The sequence below is a fragment of the Mytilus galloprovincialis genome, chromosome 11 (genome assembly GCF_965363235.1).
Source record: "Mytilus galloprovincialis chromosome 11, xbMytGall1.hap1.1, whole genome shotgun sequence".
NCBI lineage: Eukaryota > Metazoa > Mollusca > Bivalvia > Mytilida > Mytilidae > Mytilus > Mytilus galloprovincialis.
Window position 1 is genome coordinate 15,703,978 of NC_134848.1, and position 19,301 is coordinate 15,723,278.

The window sequence follows — 19,301 nt, forward strand, 5'->3', positions numbered from 1 at the left end:
GGACGGACGCACGGACACACAGACCAGAAAACATAATGCCCCTCTACTATCGTATGTGGGGCATAAAAAGACGAAATGACAAATAACAGTTCACAAAACACAACATAGCAACTTAACAACTCTACTCCAATTCAAAACCGAGGATGATATCAGATGCTTCGGACGGGTTCGCAAATTCTGATATATGAGAGGTTTAGGTAGCCATAAAACCAGGTTGAATCCACCATATTCTACATAAGAAAATGCATGTTCCAAGTCAGGAATATGAAAGGTGTTATCCATTCGTTTAATGTGTTTCAGCTTTTGATTTGCCATTTGATTACGGACTTTTCTTTTTAAAATTCCCCCGGAGTTCGTTATTTTTGTAGATTTTACTTTTTTCACAGCTTTAAAAAAACATTGACAAAACTGTTTAAGGGAGTTCGCTTCTCAGTTTCAAAGTAATCAACTTTTCACAACACTTGTTTATATGGATAGAGGATTAATAAAGAAATCCAAAGAGCAAAAAAAATATACAGGTCACCGTGCTTGTTTTCGAGATATAAGCTATTGAAATTTTGGCGGGAAAATATTCTCTCTTGACTTTTCATAGCTTTATCACAGACAATTTGAAGTTCTCAAAAACTATTAAAAAGTAATTAAAATTTTGTAAGACTTTTATAGATGGCTTATCATTATACATGTAAAAGAATAACAAAAAGAAAAATGGGGGTCACCAGGCAAATTTTTTCAAGGCATTCAAATGGATAAAACCAGAGGATTCCGAAAATCTGACAAAAAATCTAAACCATGACAAGCCAGCTTCCTTAAACTACAAAATGCTTTATTAGTTCATTACAGTAATTATAACATTCAAAATGGTTAAAGGATAATAAAATTAGGAGATAACTGTATTATATATTAAGCTTGGCCTTCGTAAAACAAAGATTTTACTGTTGCACATTGTGTTTACCTAGCAACGCAAATATTTGTCAACGTCCAATGAAAATTATCGTAACAAACGTATTTCATTAGAATGTAATGTTAGACTGGATTATATGTTCAAGCAGTTTCTTTACTTCTCTTCTTTTAAGTTATTTCTGTACTCTCTACCTATAAAAGAAACAAAATTACGTACAATATCTTTATAATAACAATGTATATAGATGTTTTGGTTTTTGCTTTTTTTTTGTAAAGATGATAATATGAAAAGAGACAATAAAAATGCACAGTTGACATTTTCATACTGCTCATTTCTCATAATGCATGGCAGTTGGGTTTTTCTTATCTCTTATTTTTATTGACTATTTATCTATTAATATTTATAACGTTTTTTTCTTTCAATGATACATGTAAATAGTTATCAAAGGTACCAGGATTACAATTTATTACACCAGACGCGCGTTTCGTCTACATAAGACTCCTCAGTGACGCTCAGTTCAAAATAGTTGTAAAGCCAAACAAGTACAAAGTTGAAGAGCATTGAGGACCCAAAATTCCAAAAAGTTGTGCCAAATACGACTAAGTTAATCTATTCCTTGGATAAGAAAATCCTTAGTTTTAAAAAAAATGAAAGTTTTGTTACAGAAAATTTATAAAAATGATCACATAATTGATATTCATGTCAAAACGGAAGTGCTGACTACTGGGCTGGTGATACCCTCGGGGACGAAACGTCCACCAGCAGTGGCATCGACAGTGTCGTTTCTATCTATCGGTCTGTTATCTACTTGTACATGATATAGATTCTTTATTTACTGGACTGAAAAGTAAATTCAAAAGTGAAATCTTTAAAAACCGACAAAATAAACTAGACTCTATACAGTAAAACCTGACTAAACCGAACCCTTTCGGGACATGAGATGTTGTTCGGTTTTGGCAGGTATTCGGTTTCATCAGGTTCACAATGCATAAAATGTGATACTATTGGTCTTCAGAACAAGTTTGGATTAGACAGGCTTCCGATTTATTCAGGGTTCGGTTTAATCAGGTTTCACTGTACATAGTTTGAATAAGAATGGATTTGGATATTCGTTGCAGGTACCGTTAACTGTATTTATACATCCCTGGTTTTCGAAGATAAATTTATAAACGTATGCAAAGTACATTTTTTACAAAAGAGCCTCGTTTTGGTACAGACAAGGATGAAAGTGACATAAAACAGTAATCAATCAATCATCTAAAATTGAATATATTATTGTACCTGTATATTGTTCTAATCCATCTTCATTCTGTCTCTTCCTGCGTTGGCTGCTTTTCTTTTTTGTCAAGAATTCTTCTTAGAAGTCGTTTCAAATCTGAATAAAATATTCTAATAATAATTCAAAATGTAGTCGACATTTATCAATGGCATTTATAAAATGGAGATTTGTGGGTTTTTTTTCTTTATTGATTTGCTCATTATTAAAGACCATTCGGTAATCCTCGGTAGAATCCGCTAGATGAGGGTACGGAATCGGCCGAGTTGAGACGATTATATTAAAGACTTGTAATTGTTCACACCTATTGCTTTTGTTTCTTGATTGATAGATGTCGTATTGACCTGTAATTGGCCGTTTCAGAATTTAAAGAACTTTGTGTATTCTCATTGTTCGTACATCAAAATGAAGATAACATTACGTCATTGGTTAAGTTTCAATTGTTTAGAACCTTTTTTAACCAATCACAACGTATTGGTGTACGCTTTTAAAAAATATTATCCAGAATGCATTTGATTCTGAAACGGTGAAAATCAAAACAACTCTTATACCTTACATTTTAAAAAATTTTGAGGGTAGAAAATTTTGAAAAAGATTGCATGACTCAAATAGTAATTAGTCTATGATGTATTGTAACTGGCATATGACGTAATAAAGTATTGTGAATTTCAAATTGTGCATATATTGAATTATTCAAACAGGAAAGTAGAAATAGAAAAGTGTATTATGTATAATGAATATGGCGCATGCAGTAATGGCGTCTATCGTAAGTGGGAAGTTTTAATTATATTATTCAAGGAAAGAACGTAATTTTACAACACAGCCTCGTTTTGGTACATACTTATTGGATTCTGTATATTAACATATATATCAAAATATATGGATACGCAAGAATGCAAAGAGTCCTTGAATTATGTACTTTACTAGTACAATACGTTTTCTTAAACTCGAGCCTCGTTTTGATACTTATTGGATTACAATAACACGTATAACAGCCATCTTGCTATGTTTTATATTCGTATCTACAATATGTCGGACAGTTATCTCCCTTTAAGAGTTATATCTCCCTTAAAGAATAATCTCCCTTTACCCCATTAAATATAGGAGATAAAACTCATTGGATTACAATCACACGTATAACAGCCATCTGGCCCGTCTTGTATCCCTATCTACACACATATGTACACTTATCTCCCTTACGGAGTTATCTCTCCTATAAATGAATCTTCATTAACTTATGTCTAACCCTTTAAAAATGGAGATACAGACTAGTTGGATTACAATCACAGGTATAACAACCATCTGATCCTGTCTTATATCCGTATGTACAATATATCTGACAGTTATCTCCCTTTGAGAGTTATCTCCCTTAAAACTTAATCTCCCTGTAGATGTTTACCCACTTAAATAGTAGAGATACATACTTATTGGATTACAATCACACGTATAACATCTATCTGATCCTGTCTTATATCCCTATTTACAAAATATGTACAGTTATTTCCCTTTGAGAGTTATCTCCCCTATAAATGAATCTCCGTTAACCTATGTCTACCCCTTTAAGAATGGAGATACAGACTTTTTGGATTACAATCACACGTATAACAGCCATCTGTCCCCGTCTTGTATTCCTATCTACAAACATCTGTACAATTATCTCCCTTTGAGAGTTATCTCCCCTATAATTGAATCTCCGTTAACCTATGTCTACCCCTTTAAGAATGGAGATACAGACTTGTTGGATTACAATCACACGTATAACAACCATCTGATCCGGTCTTATATCCGTATGTACAATATATCGGACAGTTATCTCCCTTTGAGAGTTATCTCCCCTAAAAATTAATCTCCCTGTATGGATGTTTACCCACTTAAATAGTAGAGATACATACTTATTGGATTACAATCACACGTATAACATCCATCTGATCCTGTCTTATATCTCTATTTACAAACATCTGTACAATTCTCTCCCTTTGAGAGTTGTCTCCCCTATAAATGAATCTCCATTAACCCATGTCTACCCCTTTAAGAATGGAGATACAGACTTGTTGGATTACAATCACACGTATAACAACCATCTGATCCGGTCTTATATCCGTATGTACAATATATCGGACAGTTATCTCCCTTTGAGAGTTATCTCCCCTAAAAATTAATCTCCCTGTATGGATGTTTACCCACTTAAATAGTAGAGATACATACTTATTGGATTACAATCACACGTATAACATCCATCTGATCCTGTCTTATATCTCTATTTACAAACATCTGTACAATTCTCTCCCTTTGAGAGTTGTCTCCCCTATAAATGAATCTCCATTAACCTATGTCTACCACTTTACGAATAGAGATACATACTTATTGGATAAAAATCACACGTATAACAGCCATCTGTCCCCGTCTTATATCCCTATTTACAAACATCTGTACAATAATCTCCCTTTGAGAGTTATCTCCCCTATAAATGAATCTCCGTTAACCTATGTCTACCCCTTTAATAATGGAGGTACATACTTATTGGATTACAATCACAAATATAACAGCCATCTAGTCCCGTCTTATATCCATATGTACAATATATCGGACAGTTATCGGGGGTTGGTTTACAGACTGCAAAATAAAAAAACAACAACATTGAAACATAACACGTAAACATGCGTTATATAATTTAAGATATTAATTATTGAAAATGTCATTTGTTAGTTTAGACACAGACACATCGTATAGATCAACCAACTCGTGATGATGTCCAAATATCTTACGTAGTGTCATTTTTAATATATCCTCCTCATAACTCTGCTATGAAGCACACTCCTGTATATAGAGTCCGTATAGTGTGAACATGCACGAGCATAACGTATCATTTGATATATGTAAACAGTATACCACAGAACTGATAGTATGTTACTGCTGAGAATTGGGAAGTTAAAATCACCCCGTTTGCCAAAGATTGTCAATAGTTATCTGGGGTGGGGATGGGAGTTGGGAGAGTCCACTTCCTATACACAAGGTGATAGGACGTGCCGCTAGAATAGGTCACCTTTTCAAGCTTGAAATATGTGAACAGGGCGCGAAAACTATCAGAAATATATATCAGGTCAATAAAGTTTCCATAAATTTTTCGTCTGTCATCTTTCATGGTGTTCCCCGCTTTTTTCATCAAACAGTTGTTCTCTTTTGGCACTTTGATATTCCACTCTTACATGCCGGATCATTACACACCACATGAAACCCAAACAATATGGGAAAATGTTTCTTTTTTCCCTATAAATTATGCAGTATATTTAAAGGTATATATTTTTCAAATCTAAATTATATGAAAAGGGTAGGGTAACTGAAACCCAGCGACACCCCTATCAATTACGTATTGAAGTAGCCACCCTCCCCCAAGATAGTTATCAAGGTACCAGACTTATAATTTGATACGCCAGATGCGCGTTTTGTCTACACAAGACGTATGTGATGCTCAAATAAAAATAGTTAGAAAGCCAACCAAGTATAAAGTTGAAAAGCATTTGGATCCAATATTCCAAAACGTTGTACCAAATACGACTACGGTAATATAAGAACGAGATAAGAAAGTCCTAAACTGTTGCGGATGATTCATACTTTTGCAAACAGTAAATTTATAAAAACGACAATGTAGTAGATATTCATGTCAAAACCGAAGTGCTAACTACTGGGATAACTTTGATGACGTCACGGTCACATGCCAAAATTATTTCTGTCTGTTAGCTGATCGACAAAGCACTGTCAGCAAATCAGGAGACGCGTAACATCAAATATTAAATACAGTGTGACCTTTGTCGTCCGATACGCTAGGGATGACTAATGAACCAGAAAAAAATGTAGGATTAAGCACGGTGTCGGAATACTCAAGTTTTATCTGCTGTATCTATAATACTAAAATAACGAGGTCCAATTTGTCAGCCGTCATCGGGTAAAAACGACAAATCAAAGAATTCAACTTTATATATAGCCAATATAGGACAATGGTGTAGATTAAAAATTACGCCACTCAAGACCCTTTTGTTTTCCACATAATTTATATTGCCAATAATTAACAAGTTCTGGGTCGAATCCGATACCGATACCAATAGTATATTCACCTGTTACCTATTACCTTATCTGTACGTTCCGCATTTGACAGGCGCACCACCAAACGGTGTAATTAGGATTTTGCTATATATATACACGGGTCATAATCAAAGGGTTGACACTACTAAATTCAATCATTGTCAAATTGTTCCCTATTGTAGTATTTTAATCAGCAAGACTTTCTAAGATAACAATACGTATACTAAAAATCTGGACTAATTGATAAGTTCCAGGTCGACGGGTTCAAACAGAAAGATTTGAAAGCAGAGAAAACTGTATATCTTATAATCGGCATGACTTTATCAGATGACAATACCAATACTAAAATAAGGCTTACGCATAGTTATATACTTTAATTCAGTCACGGACCCGCGATATCACGGGTGTGTTCTAGTATGTATAAATACTTACGACAAATATTTCCACATAATGTCGTCGAACAACAATGCTGACCACTTGGACATATGTTGTTATGGGATTGGCAGAAATTTACATTTGCACAGTTCAAATAGGCATCTTGTATTCCACAGGAATTAATCTCTATAAAGTAAAATAGTATACTAGTAAACAGTAAAACCTGTTTAAATCGAACCTCTTCTGGACTTAAGGTTTTGTTCGGTTTTATCAGGTTTACAACGCCCATTGTTTGACATGACGGTGCTTACGAACATGTTTGGTTCATACAGGTTTTCGGTTTGTGAAGGATTCGGTTAAGTCAGGTTTCACTGTATCACATATCATCATTCCAAGAAACCCTTACTTAAAATTCTGGTAGGCCTCTTACGGCACCAATTAGCGGTCAAATATTTCATTTCATTCAACAAATTAAGTTATGACCAACCCACCATTTACTTCTCCAAATGTGTTGTTCCAAGTCAGGAAATGGCCATTGTTCTATAATAATTCGTTTCTGTGTGTGCTACATTTTAGTGTTGTGTTTCTGTTGTGTCGTTGTTTCCCTCTCATATTTGATGTGTTTCCCTCAGTTTTAGTTTGCAACCCGGATTTGTTTTTTTATTTCTCAACCGATTTATGAATTTATGAATTTCGAACAGCGGTATACTACTATTGATTTTATTTATGTACGTGTCGCTTAGAACACGGCTATATACCAAAGGTCAATATTAATCAACCATGTAATTTGCTCCAAGGAATGTTTGTAGAATTTCAACGGCGGCAATTTCTTGGCATTGTCTCTTTATTTTGTACACACATCGTTGTCAATTTAATGGAATATTATGTGAATGCCATACAAGTGAGAGGTTTAGCTAGCTAAAAGAACAGATGCAATTTGTCATTTTTTACATAAGACAATGGCTGTACCAAGTCAGGAATGTTATGCAGTGAAACCCCTCTTCGGGACTTAAGATTTCTGTTCGGATTTGGCTGATGTTCGGTTTTATCAGGATTACAATAGTATACAATTTGATATGACGGTTCTTAAGAACATGTTTAGTTTATTCAGTAACGTTTTCGGTGTATGCAGGATTCGATTCAGCCAGGTTTCACTGTATTATAGTTGTTATCCATTCGTTTGACGTGTTTTGGACTTTTGGTTTTGCATACATGTACTAGGTTAATTTTAATTTCAAAGTTTTTTTTTAGAATGTTTTACTCCATAATCCCATACACGAAGTTAAAAACACATGTAATATCCCGCACAATACACGGTGATCGTTTGATTTGCGAATAGAAGTTGTTTCCCTTTGCAAAAAAAAAAATTAAAATTTAGTAACAGTGATATTGTTTTTTTCCGTTTGACATGACCTCCCTACGAGTGTTTTCCTAGCTCACGTAAAAAAGATGTCGATCAAATTAAAAATGGACTTTCAGCATAGAGCTTCCTCTTGTTTTGTTTTTTTTATTTAAGGAATTACTGTATATTTTTTTCTGTCTAAGAAAAATAACATAAAAAAAAATGTGGTGCACACTGAATATTGCGCGTAGCGGATTATTTAACAGTGTGCACCACATGTAACGATATTTCGAGTAGACTGACAAAATATTATAGTTATTTCTTACAATTTAATCTAAATTCCATTTTAAACCTGGGTAAATCATGAAAAAACGTTGATGACGTCATGGTCACATGACAAAATTGTGTCTATGATATGATAAACAAAACGACGTCAGCCAATCAGAAGACGCGTTACATCTAAAATTAAATTACAAATGTATTACAAAATGTACTTAAATACTGGGCCGTTTTTATCGTGTTTTTTTTTATTACCCGGTTAAATATTTTATGATGGTTTGATCATTAATTTTGATCACTTGTTTATTAATGACTATATGATTATATTAGCAAAACATTTGTGATTATGTGATTACTTTCACATCCCTTTGAGAGCCTCATTATAAGGTAACTCACCACGATCTTCTAACATCAAGTCGTAAAGACGTTCTTTTAAATTTAAAAGACTTTTATCTTCTTTGTCAACCGGAAGTTGGCTGCTTTCTCTGCCATAAACCTTATGAATTATAGAAATAAAAAATTAGAATAACACAGTGAAAATATTAAAACCGAACCTATTCGGAACTAAAGATTATGGTCGGGTTTGGTCGATGTTCGATTTTATCAGGTTTACAACGCATTCAATTTGATGTGACGGTACTTAAGAACATGTTTGGTTTATACAGTTTCTTTGGGGGTTATGCAGGATTCGGGTTTAGTCGGGTTTCACTGTAAAACATATGAGCCATGTCAGATAGGGAATCGACCGTATGCAAATTAATATCAATACACCTCTTATCCTATTTCGAGTTTATAAAGTCTGCAACTGTTTGAAAAATATGTTGTTATAAGGGGCGATATCTTTTTGCGCCAAAAAGTAACTCATTTGCGCCACAACTTAATTGCGCCAATACTTCTTTTGCGCCACCTAATTTTCAAAACTATAGGTATCATTTGCGCCAATAAAGTAATCATCCTCATAAAATTATCCCGCTTTCTGGCTTGTTACACAATACAAAGTCATCATCTTTGTTTGTAACAACACCAATATCATCCAATATTCTGTGAAATTCTGCTTGACTTTTAGGTTGAGCCCGATGCAGTTTTATTCTCTCCATATACATTGACTGACGCACACATCTTAAATCTTTCTTTTCTAAATTTTCTTCTTCAATTTTGAAGAGCTCTGATTTTTTTTATTTTAGAAGGTCGCTCTGGAACATATCGGTTGCTATTCTTTTGCACGCAGTTCTCAAAATTTGACGTTCTTGTTTCTGGACTTTTGTTTCATGACATATAATCTAATTCTCCATTCGAAATAATTGTACACGATTCATCTGGGAATAACCTAGCACAACACGACTTAACTGTACATCTCCACCTTATTTCTCCAGTTTTCCTTAACTGTTACATCTCCACCTTATTTCTCCAGTTTTCTGTACAAATGCCTGACGGAATTTTGTGTTCTTCAACAATGATGACCGGTTTTACCTCTATCAGACTCTATTTTCTTGAATGGTATATCAGACACTCTTGACTCGTGAAAAAATATTCTATTACTAAACAATTTATTTTGGGGTGAGTTTTCTTAAATTTGATGAGTGTTCAATTAAATCTTTAGTGGAAATTTTAATAATAGTACATGTATGCTATAGGTAAAACATGTGCAGGTATGATATAAGTAAAAAATATTTACAGGTAAATGTGGCGCAATTTCATTTCATTTATTGGCGCAATTAATACCATCAAAATAAAAGAGAGCGACGCAATTAATACCTTTTCAAAACTGCCATTGGCGCAAATTGATTCTGCCCGTTACAACAACCCTACAAAACAGAACAATTTTTTTCGTACTAGTCAGAAATTATTGCGTGCATTTATCATTGCGATTTTGTCATTTCAGACTTAAATGCGATTTTATTTTTTACGATTTTGAGAAAAATCCTGTTTAATTCACATAAAATATTCTCAAAATGCGAGTTTAATATAAAAAAGAAGATGTGGTATGATTGCCAATGAGACAACTATCCACAAAAGACCAAAATGAAACAGACATTAACAACTATAGGTCACTGTACGGCCTTCAACAATGAGCAAATCCCATTAAATTTTTGCGTTTACACATCTGTCGCATTTGTTGCAATAATAAAAACCTCGCAATAATTTCTGAATTTACAGTATATGAATATTCCAAAATCAACTTAACTCTTACTCTAACTCTAATACATGTACATTTATATTCAACGCAGATCATATTGAATATGTAATCAATAAAAAAGTGGCATTTTATTTCCAAAATTTCTAATAAACATAATAAGGGGTCAACTTTTGTTACACATGACGTAAAACACCTGTTAAAATATAGAGATATAAGATGAAGAGTGAATTATGAATGCTAATGAGACAACTCTCCATCCAAGTTACAATTTAAACTATTATAGGTCAATGTGCGGTCTTCAACACGGAGCCTTGGCTCACAACAAACACAAATTTAATCATAATGAGAAGTTTTTACTTGGTAAAATTCACGTAAAGCTAATATTAAACACTGGTTGGAATTAAGATTCGATTTAACTAAGTTTAGAATTTTAATTGAGTTAGTTCTAGTTTAAGCAAATATTCAAAGAAGTGAAGATAAAAAATGAACACGTGTTATGATTATCAAAAACAGTCAATTAACACGCTATCAGAGTGATGGTGTAGTTACATTCGTCTCAACTCGGTCGATTCCGTACCCTAGAGTAGCGGATTCTAGTGAGGATTGCCGAATGATAGAAGTGTCTCCGAAGTGACAATTTTAAACGAGAAAACTAAAAATAAACTAAAAAGTAAATATGAGATACTGCACCAAATGACAATCACTGAAATAATATTGCCTGACTTGATTTCAGTCGAGTATTAAAGCTTAGACAATATATTATAGTACAAATCCAATTTTGCCGATGTGTGTATTTTAGATTTAGAAAAACTTGAGCAAATTTTCCGTAATGTGTCAATTGCACTTTTTACAACCTTTTTCGGAAAATATAAAAAGGAAGATGTGGTATGATTGCCAATGACCAAATGACACAGAAACTAACAAAGTATAGTTTTCAAATTCCAGTGATTCTAATACAACATGCATGGATGTAAATTTAAGTATTTGTTTCCGTCGAAACTTTTAATTTTAAATATTGACTTTTAAGGGAAATTATTAAATGAAAAAAGCATGAATATTAATATGAAGACTTAGTCTATTAAGCAATAAAAAACAAAATAAATAAATAAACTGTGTTACAATTAAACAGCAATTAAATAAATAAAAAAAAAACATATTTACCTGGACAACTGAATAAACTATTAGCAATATTAAAGCAACCCGATACATGATTATTCTCCGTTCAATGTGTTATGTCCAAAATCAATTTAAGATATACCAGTTTGACGTGGTACAGTTGGGGTCACACTGATGATGTTAGTAGGTACGCAAACCTTTTTATACCACATAAGCAATATGGACCGCCCATTATAATCAGATGATAGTAATTTGGACAATGTCATGATCTTATCTGATCTTTAGAGACACTTTCAATGTCATTCTGTTTTTATCAATTTAAAAAGCCATATGTTGTCTGAAAAGGGGCTTGCAGAAAATAGAATAGTAGACCAAATCTATTTACAGAAATCAACCAGAATGTCAAATGCTTATTCTCTTACCACTTCTAAGCACTTTTTGGGTATTGCACTTGATCAATCGGCAATCCTCGGGTGACACCGCTACTCTCCTTCTATCCGGAATCGACCGAGTTGTGACGAATGGCACTTGATTACTTGCTTACTGCACGGTACGCCATTTACAGGATATAGTTGTTGGCTCTATGCCGATCCCCTACTTGGATGACCAGGGATTTTCTGTCAAGGTTTTCTTCCTTCAGATAAGTTGCCGACCAAGGCTGACGAGCCATATTAGCTGCCAGTGTTTATTTTGGAGTTTTCCTTCTCTTAGAAAAATTATAATTCAGGGTTAACAATCTTCATCTAACCGGCTATTTACTTTACTATGTACCTATAATAGTTGGGACAAGGTTGGTGAGAGTAAGGGCATGTCCATACAGTGGTGAATCTAATAAACTCTGCATCTTTGGGGCCTTTGCTGTTCAAGATCCCCTTCAGTGAAGCCTGACTTGTCATTGGACACCGTAATGTTTATCATAACAATTGACACATTTTCGCTTTTTAAACAAAATAATAGTGATACAGTGAAACCTGTTAAAACCAAACCTCTTCTGGTCTTAAGATTTTGTTCGGTTTTGGCCGATGTTCGGTTTAATCAGGTTCACAACGCACTTTATTTGATATGACGGTGCTTACGAACAGGTTTGGTTTATACAGGTTTTCGGTTTATACAGGATTCGGTTTAGTCGGGTTTCACTGTATTGAAGTTTTCTTACTACAAGCATTCAAAGTTAAATATTGTCTATATTTAGTACCCACGAACTCTTGTTTGTCAAACAAAATAAGTTATTAAAATTCAATATATTTTCAACCTTTTAAATTATTTATGACTGGTCTTTTCGAAACAAAATGTGATAATTTATATACTTTCGGGACCATAAATAATATCTCATATAATATTTTGGTTTACGAGAAAAATCAGGGTGGTGTGATACTTGTTTTTTCAGGTGTATGTATAAAATATTTGTCATATTTTTCTAAAGGCATACTTTATTGATATAAGCGAGAGTTAAATTATTTAATATATATTCACAGATCGACTTGTTTTGTGAAACTCGCTCGCCCTATGCTCGCCGGGTATTCAATTTATAAGAACATATGATTTCCCTTTCACCCATGATAAACGCTACGTGAAATCACAGTTCATAAAAATAATTGTAAATAAGCAATGTCACTTATTCTTAATCTAAAATACCTTCGGTTATTTCTTCTCTCTAATGACTTTCGACATACATAATTGGTATAGTTAAAAAACACCTATAAATATGTTAGTGTTGATAACTGTATTTTAGTTGTAATATACCCTTTAGCCATTGTATATTTTAGCTATACAATCAATATCTATTGTATGCAATATATTACAACTTGAATAAACATTTACAACGATAATACTAAGGAGGTTTGGATGGGGTTTCAGTGGCGGATCCATTTAAAAAAAGGGGGGAAGGGCATTGACAGCCATAAAAGGGACCTGCTCCATTTATTCTTCAGAGATTATCTATATAATCAACCAATTTTTTCACACAAAAGAGGGTGGGGCGTGTGGGGGGGGGGGGGGGAACCATTCCCTTGATCCGCCTATGGGTCTACAGAATAGAGAATAATGGGCAAAATGTTAAAAACAGGTACACAGCTACTTTTGCATAGGTACTATTTCTGTACTAAAAAATTCAGTACTGGAAATTTACTTTTAATATTTAGTACTATTTCTTTACTTTAAAACTATTGTAATATTTAGGTATTTGTATTTTACTGTTTGTACTAAATATTTTGGTACAGAAATAATACAATATTCCATGTTTGAAAATCATAACTTGAAGAGATTTGAAATAGAAAAACTTTCAAAATGTTGAAAATGTAACGGTAGTAACCAAAAATCTGTAGTACCCAAATTTCAAGTACAAATAAAGTAATGTAAAATACAGGTACCTAAATATTACAATAATTTTAGAGTAACAAAACAGTACTGAATTTTAAAAGTAGATGTCCAGTACTATAAAGTTTTCTCATTGGCAATCATACCACATCTTCTTTTATATATTTCTATGTACTACATTGTGTACAGTCATTTATATCTTATTGTTTCAAGTTGTATACAACAATACAAAAACAGGCTTTTTTCGGATTGACTATTCATTTTTATATATTGCTACACATGCTGACCCCCCCCCCCCCCTCAGAGATATATTTTGTACAAAATTGTTTCCTGCTTTTTGTTTTGCAGAATATAATTTATTTCCATTCTAAAATGGAAGGTTATTTATTTTTAAATCTTTTAAAATCTTTCTGCAACACCCCCTCTCCCTTCAGATATCATATGGTAGAATGCCAAGATTTTCTAACATGTGAGGCCCCTCATGGGGGGTCCTAGTAATCACATAATCACCATTTTTTTGCCAATATAATCACATAATCATTAAATATTTGCTTATCTTTAGTAATCAAATAATCATAAACTAAAAATACAGTCCTAGGTAATCAAACAATCATGAAATATTTGGCTTAATAATCAAATAATCATTAAAAAAACGGCCAAGTAATCACATAATCAAAAACCCCATGAGGGCCCTAACATGTGTACGACTTCTTTTATTGGTACTCAGCTACTTTTGCATTTTTTTAATATGTACTATTTCTGTACTAAAAATCTTAAGTAATGGAAATCTTTTTTTAATATTCAGTACTTTTTTGTTACTTTCAAATTATTGTAAGTACCTGTATTTTACAGTACTTAATTTTAATTTGACTGTACTTGAAATGTAAGTACTACAGATTGTTTTTTATTACATTTTCAGCTTTTTGAAAGGTTGTCTATATATTTCACATCCCTTAAAGTTATTATTTTCAAACATGAAACATTGTGGTCCCTGTTTGTATTATTTCGAAAAAAATCCGTTTGCGCCAAAAAATGCATCCTTTTGCGCCGCAACTTTTTTTCTCCTATGCTACGTTTGTGCCACCTGTTTTGAGGTTACATAGTATGATTTGCGCCAAAAATAAAAATACTATTGCGCCAAATAAAAGAAAAATGACTTTCCTCCTCCTTCATCAGGCTTGGACAGGCTGTTTACACTGTCAGAGATAACGTCATTTTCAGTCATTTAATAGAATACTTTAAAACGTAAAACTACGTACAGTCGGACAACATATTCATTATATAAAAGGCGGGAATTTGAAACTCATTAATATACACACACAAAGTTTCTGCGACTGAGTTCTCATTCTGTATATTTCTTTTACTTTTTATTTAATATCTGCATCTTATTGCTACTGTATGGGTACTTCACAATTAATGGCCATCTAAAACAAACGGCTTCGAGAAAAAAAATTGGCGGAAAAAATAACCCTGAATAAGAGTAATTGGCGCAAAGGGACGCCTGCCATTATTTCTGTACCAAAATTTAAGAACATATCATGTACTGTAAAATAAAGGTACCTAAATATTACAATAATTTTCAAGGAGACGGATTAATATATAATTAATTATATATTAATATAAATTATGGTCGAATTCCAAGATTTGTGAACGTGCGTAGAACTTCTTGTATGAGTAAACTTAGTACCGAATTAGACTACTTACCGGATTTGTTATCTCATAAGCAACACGACGGGTGCCACATGTGGAGCAGGATATGCTTACCCTTCTGGAGGACCTGAGATCACCCCTAGTTTTTGGTGGGGATCGTGTTGTTTTTTCTTTAGTTTTCTATGTTGTGTCATGTGTTCTATTGTTTGTCTGTTTGTCCTTTTCAATTTTAGCCATGGCGTTGTCAGTTTATTTTTGATTTATGAGTTTGACTACATGTCCCTCTGGTATCTTTCGTCCCTCTTTTAGTAACATTGTACAACTATTTTCAAATGTCACCACAAAAATTAGATCAATTTTCTTACAGGTTGTATATTAATAATTGACTGTTATGCCCAAGGTACAAAATGCTTCATATATATCTGAAATATTTTACATATACAAGTTCATTTGATTATTGGCAAGATATGACAAATGACATTAACATTTCTTATCATATTCAAATATCTTCACAAAAATAGTCATTTTTACTTAAGAAAAGATTTTTCACACATTAATGCTATTTTGAGTACCTGTTATTTACAATAAAATTAATAATAATATGTTCACCCAAATATTAAGAAGAGTACATTAAGGTATCCGAAAATGAAAAAAAAATATAAAAAGAAGATGTGGTATGATTGCCAATGAGACAAATGTCCACAATGACCATAATGACACAGACATTAACAACTATAGGTCACCGTACGGCCTTCAACAATGAGCAAAGCCCATACCACATAGTCAGCTTTAAAAGGCCCCGATAAGACAATGTAAAACAATTCAAATGAGAAAACTAACAGTCTTATTTATATAAAAAAAAATGAACGGAAAACAAATATGTAACACATAAACAAACGACAACCACTGAATTACAGGCTCCTGATTTGGGACAGGCACATACATAAATAATGTGGCTGGGGTTAAACATGTTAGCGTGATCCCAACCCTCCCCTGACCTGGGACAGTGGTATAACAATACAACATAAGAATATATGTATAGTACTCAATAAGTTGGAGCAATTGTTCAATACATATAACGTGTTGTCGTTCTCATATGCACATAAATATTTGTCACTGGACGTTAAACCCTAATTCGTCAGCATCATCCAATTGTTTCTTTTCTTGTATTACTTGATCATATGTTGTTTACAAATCATTTTAAAGAAGTAAATGGAAAGGAGCGAATGTAACTACATTTGGTTATCTTAAGTTTTACAGCTCATTTCCTAATGCATGTAGAACAAAACTTTGGTTAGCTTGCTTGCTTTGTTTGTATATTGTAAAATCATTAGAATAACACCCAATTAAATTCAAATATGATATATACAGGTAAAACCATGCCTATATACATTGTTTAAAGATGTCAATCTTATTTACAAAGCTTGAATAAACAGTTATACAAACAAAGCAAGCAAGCCAACCAAAGTTTTGTTCTACATGCATTAGAAAATTAGCTGTAATTCATTTTATTCCGTTAAGTTCCTTTCTACATTGTGTATAGACCGTAAGGCTGACTTTAATTGCTTACATCAACTTTTGATAATTTGAGCTCTTAAATTGGTGGACAATTGTCTTGTTTGCAATCATTCTACATTTCCTTATTTTATATCATAACATTTTGTACACCTAATATACCCGGTAATGCATAGTCTGAAACAAACGCCGGACAGTGATCGTTTCCGTTCCGGAACTATTTTCCTTTACTCCATTAAACCAATTAGTGTAGAGTAGTATGCGGATCGGAACTGGAACTGCCGGGGAGTTTGAGTCTGAAACTGCAATTTTAGGTGTCCCAATATAAAAAAAAAACAAGTGTTTTCGCTCACTGCTTATAGGTCGTACGTCTGGTTTTCAACATCTCTTAATTTTCTGTAATATCATATATTTTGTACACTTAATATAATGTATGATAGTCCGAAGTGTCCATTCAGGTGTCTAATATGAAAAACATGTGTTTTAGCTCATTGCTTATAGGCCGTACTTATGGTTCTCAACATCTCTTATTTTTCTGTAATATCATATATTTTGTACACTTAATATAATGTATGATAGTTCGAAGTGTCCATTTAGGTGTCCCAATATGAAAAATATTTGTGTTTTCGCTAATTTTTTAAAGGCTGTACTGTTGACTGTAATTGCTTACATCAACTTAATTTGAGCTTTGATGGATAGTTGTCTCATTGGCAAATATTCCATATCTTCTTTATTTCATATCATATTTTGTACATTAAATATAATTCATAGTTTATTTAGGTGTCCCAATATGAAAAACAAGTGTTTTCGCTCATTGTTTTTAAAGGCTGAACGGCTGGTTTTAATTGATAAGATCAGCTTTGGTAGGTAATTGTCTATATAAAAAAGATGTGGTATAATTGCCAATGAGACAACTATCCACAAAAGACCAAAATGGCACAGACATTAACAACTATAGGTAACCGTACGGCCTTCAACAATGGGCTTTTGAGCAAAGCCCATACCGCATAGTCAGCTAGCAATCATTAAACAGCTCATTTTTTCATACAATACATTTTGTACACATAATACAATGCATAGTCCAAATATTCAAGTTGTACATTTTTTTTATTTAGAAACTAAGAAAAGGATGGGTTGATAGATATAAGAAGATGTGGTATGAGTGTCAATGAGACAACTCTCCATGTTAAGTCATAATTTGTAAAAGAGAAATCATCACAGGTAAAAGAACATTCACAGGAACAAATATTGCACGCATAACGAGATGAAAATAATTAATATGCTGCTGTGTACTAGAGGTGGTCACATAATCACATTTTTGTCAAATATCAAAAAAACAGTCCTCAATCATGAAATATTTGAACTGATTAGTGAATTAGCATTATAAAAATGGCCTAGTAATAACATAATCAAAACACCATGAGGAGGTTCTATAATATTAGTTTATAACAAGTCAATAAAAGTCGCGGATGACTAAATACGAAAAAAAGGCAAACTATCAGATTTCACTAACATTTAACTTAACATAAAATAAGACCAATGCAAAACAGTAACTAACAACAACTATTGGTTGAAGCATTACAAACTTGTAAACCATAAAGTTGGACAAAACTGACACAATATTGACTAAAAGGCAAAAAACTTTACAGCGCCATTGTGATTTAGTGTTGCTTAACGTCCAGTGGCAAATATTTAATGGCTATACCGAGCCTTAGTTCACACCGAACAGCAAGCGATAAAGGGCACACAAAATGACTAGACAAGTGTAATACCATTCAAATGAATAAACTAACGGTCTAATCTATATAAAAAACGAGAAACGAGAAATACTTATGAACCACATCAACTGACTTGGGACTAAGTGTTGGACAAATGTAGCGGTTTTAAATGTTTTAATAGGTACCAACCTTAGTCCTCAACTGAAACAATTATAGTGTAACATCACAACCTAAAAAATGTTTCGGTTTATATAAACATGGCCGAACGGTGACCTATAGTTGTCAATTTCTGTGTCATTATGGTCTCTTGGAGTGTTGTCTCATTGGCAATCATACTTGTACATGTACCACATCGTCTTTTTTATATAGTCTACTTTTCTCTTCCTACAAATCATCGGATTTGATTTCCTTATTGCGACCGGTACCAGACTTGTCTACGTATTTATACATCCAAACTTGGGCATCTCTTTGGCAGTATCCCCCCCCCTAAAAAACGAGTTAGGCAAGTCCGGGAAAGGGCAAGTCCGGGAAAGGGTTTACCTATTTCATGACAGTCAACAAATATTGTGACGACAGAATGTCTACAAGAAATAACC

At 33.2% G+C, this 19,301-nt stretch overlaps 1 protein-coding gene across 1 annotated transcript; it reads right to left on the bottom strand.

Moving 5' to 3' along the window:
- Positions 1–802: 802 nt before the first annotated feature.
- Positions 803–11,666, bottom strand: LOC143051738 (uncharacterized). Its single transcript, XM_076224649.1, has 6 exons — positions 11,552–11,666; positions 8,650–8,749; positions 6,690–6,818; positions 4,695–4,790; positions 2,183–2,276; positions 803–1,092 (listed from the first exon to the last, which is right to left on the bottom strand). Exons 1-5 carry the CDS (start codon positions 11,597–11,599, stop codon positions 2,206–2,208), a joined length of 444 nt encoding a protein of 147 aa, XP_076080764.1. The 5' UTR covers positions 11,600–11,666; the 3' UTR covers positions 803–1,092; positions 2,183–2,205.
- Between the last annotated feature and the right edge of the window lie 7,635 nt (positions 11,667–19,301).

Bases quoted from the DNA above. Each gene is read 5' to 3' on its own strand.
- LOC143051738 (XM_076224649.1), bottom strand. From the start codon at position 11,599: ATGTATCGGGTTGCTTTAATATTGCTAATAGTTTATTCAGTTGTCCAG. The intron at 8,750-11,551 runs GTAAATATGTTT...ATAATTCATAAG, and splicing joins TAGTTTATTCAGTTGTCCAG to GTTTATGGCAGAGAAAGCAG. The intron at 6,819-8,649 runs GTGAGTTACCTT...TTTACTTTATAG, and splicing joins CTTGATGTTAGAAGATCGTG to AGATTAATTCCTGTGGAATA.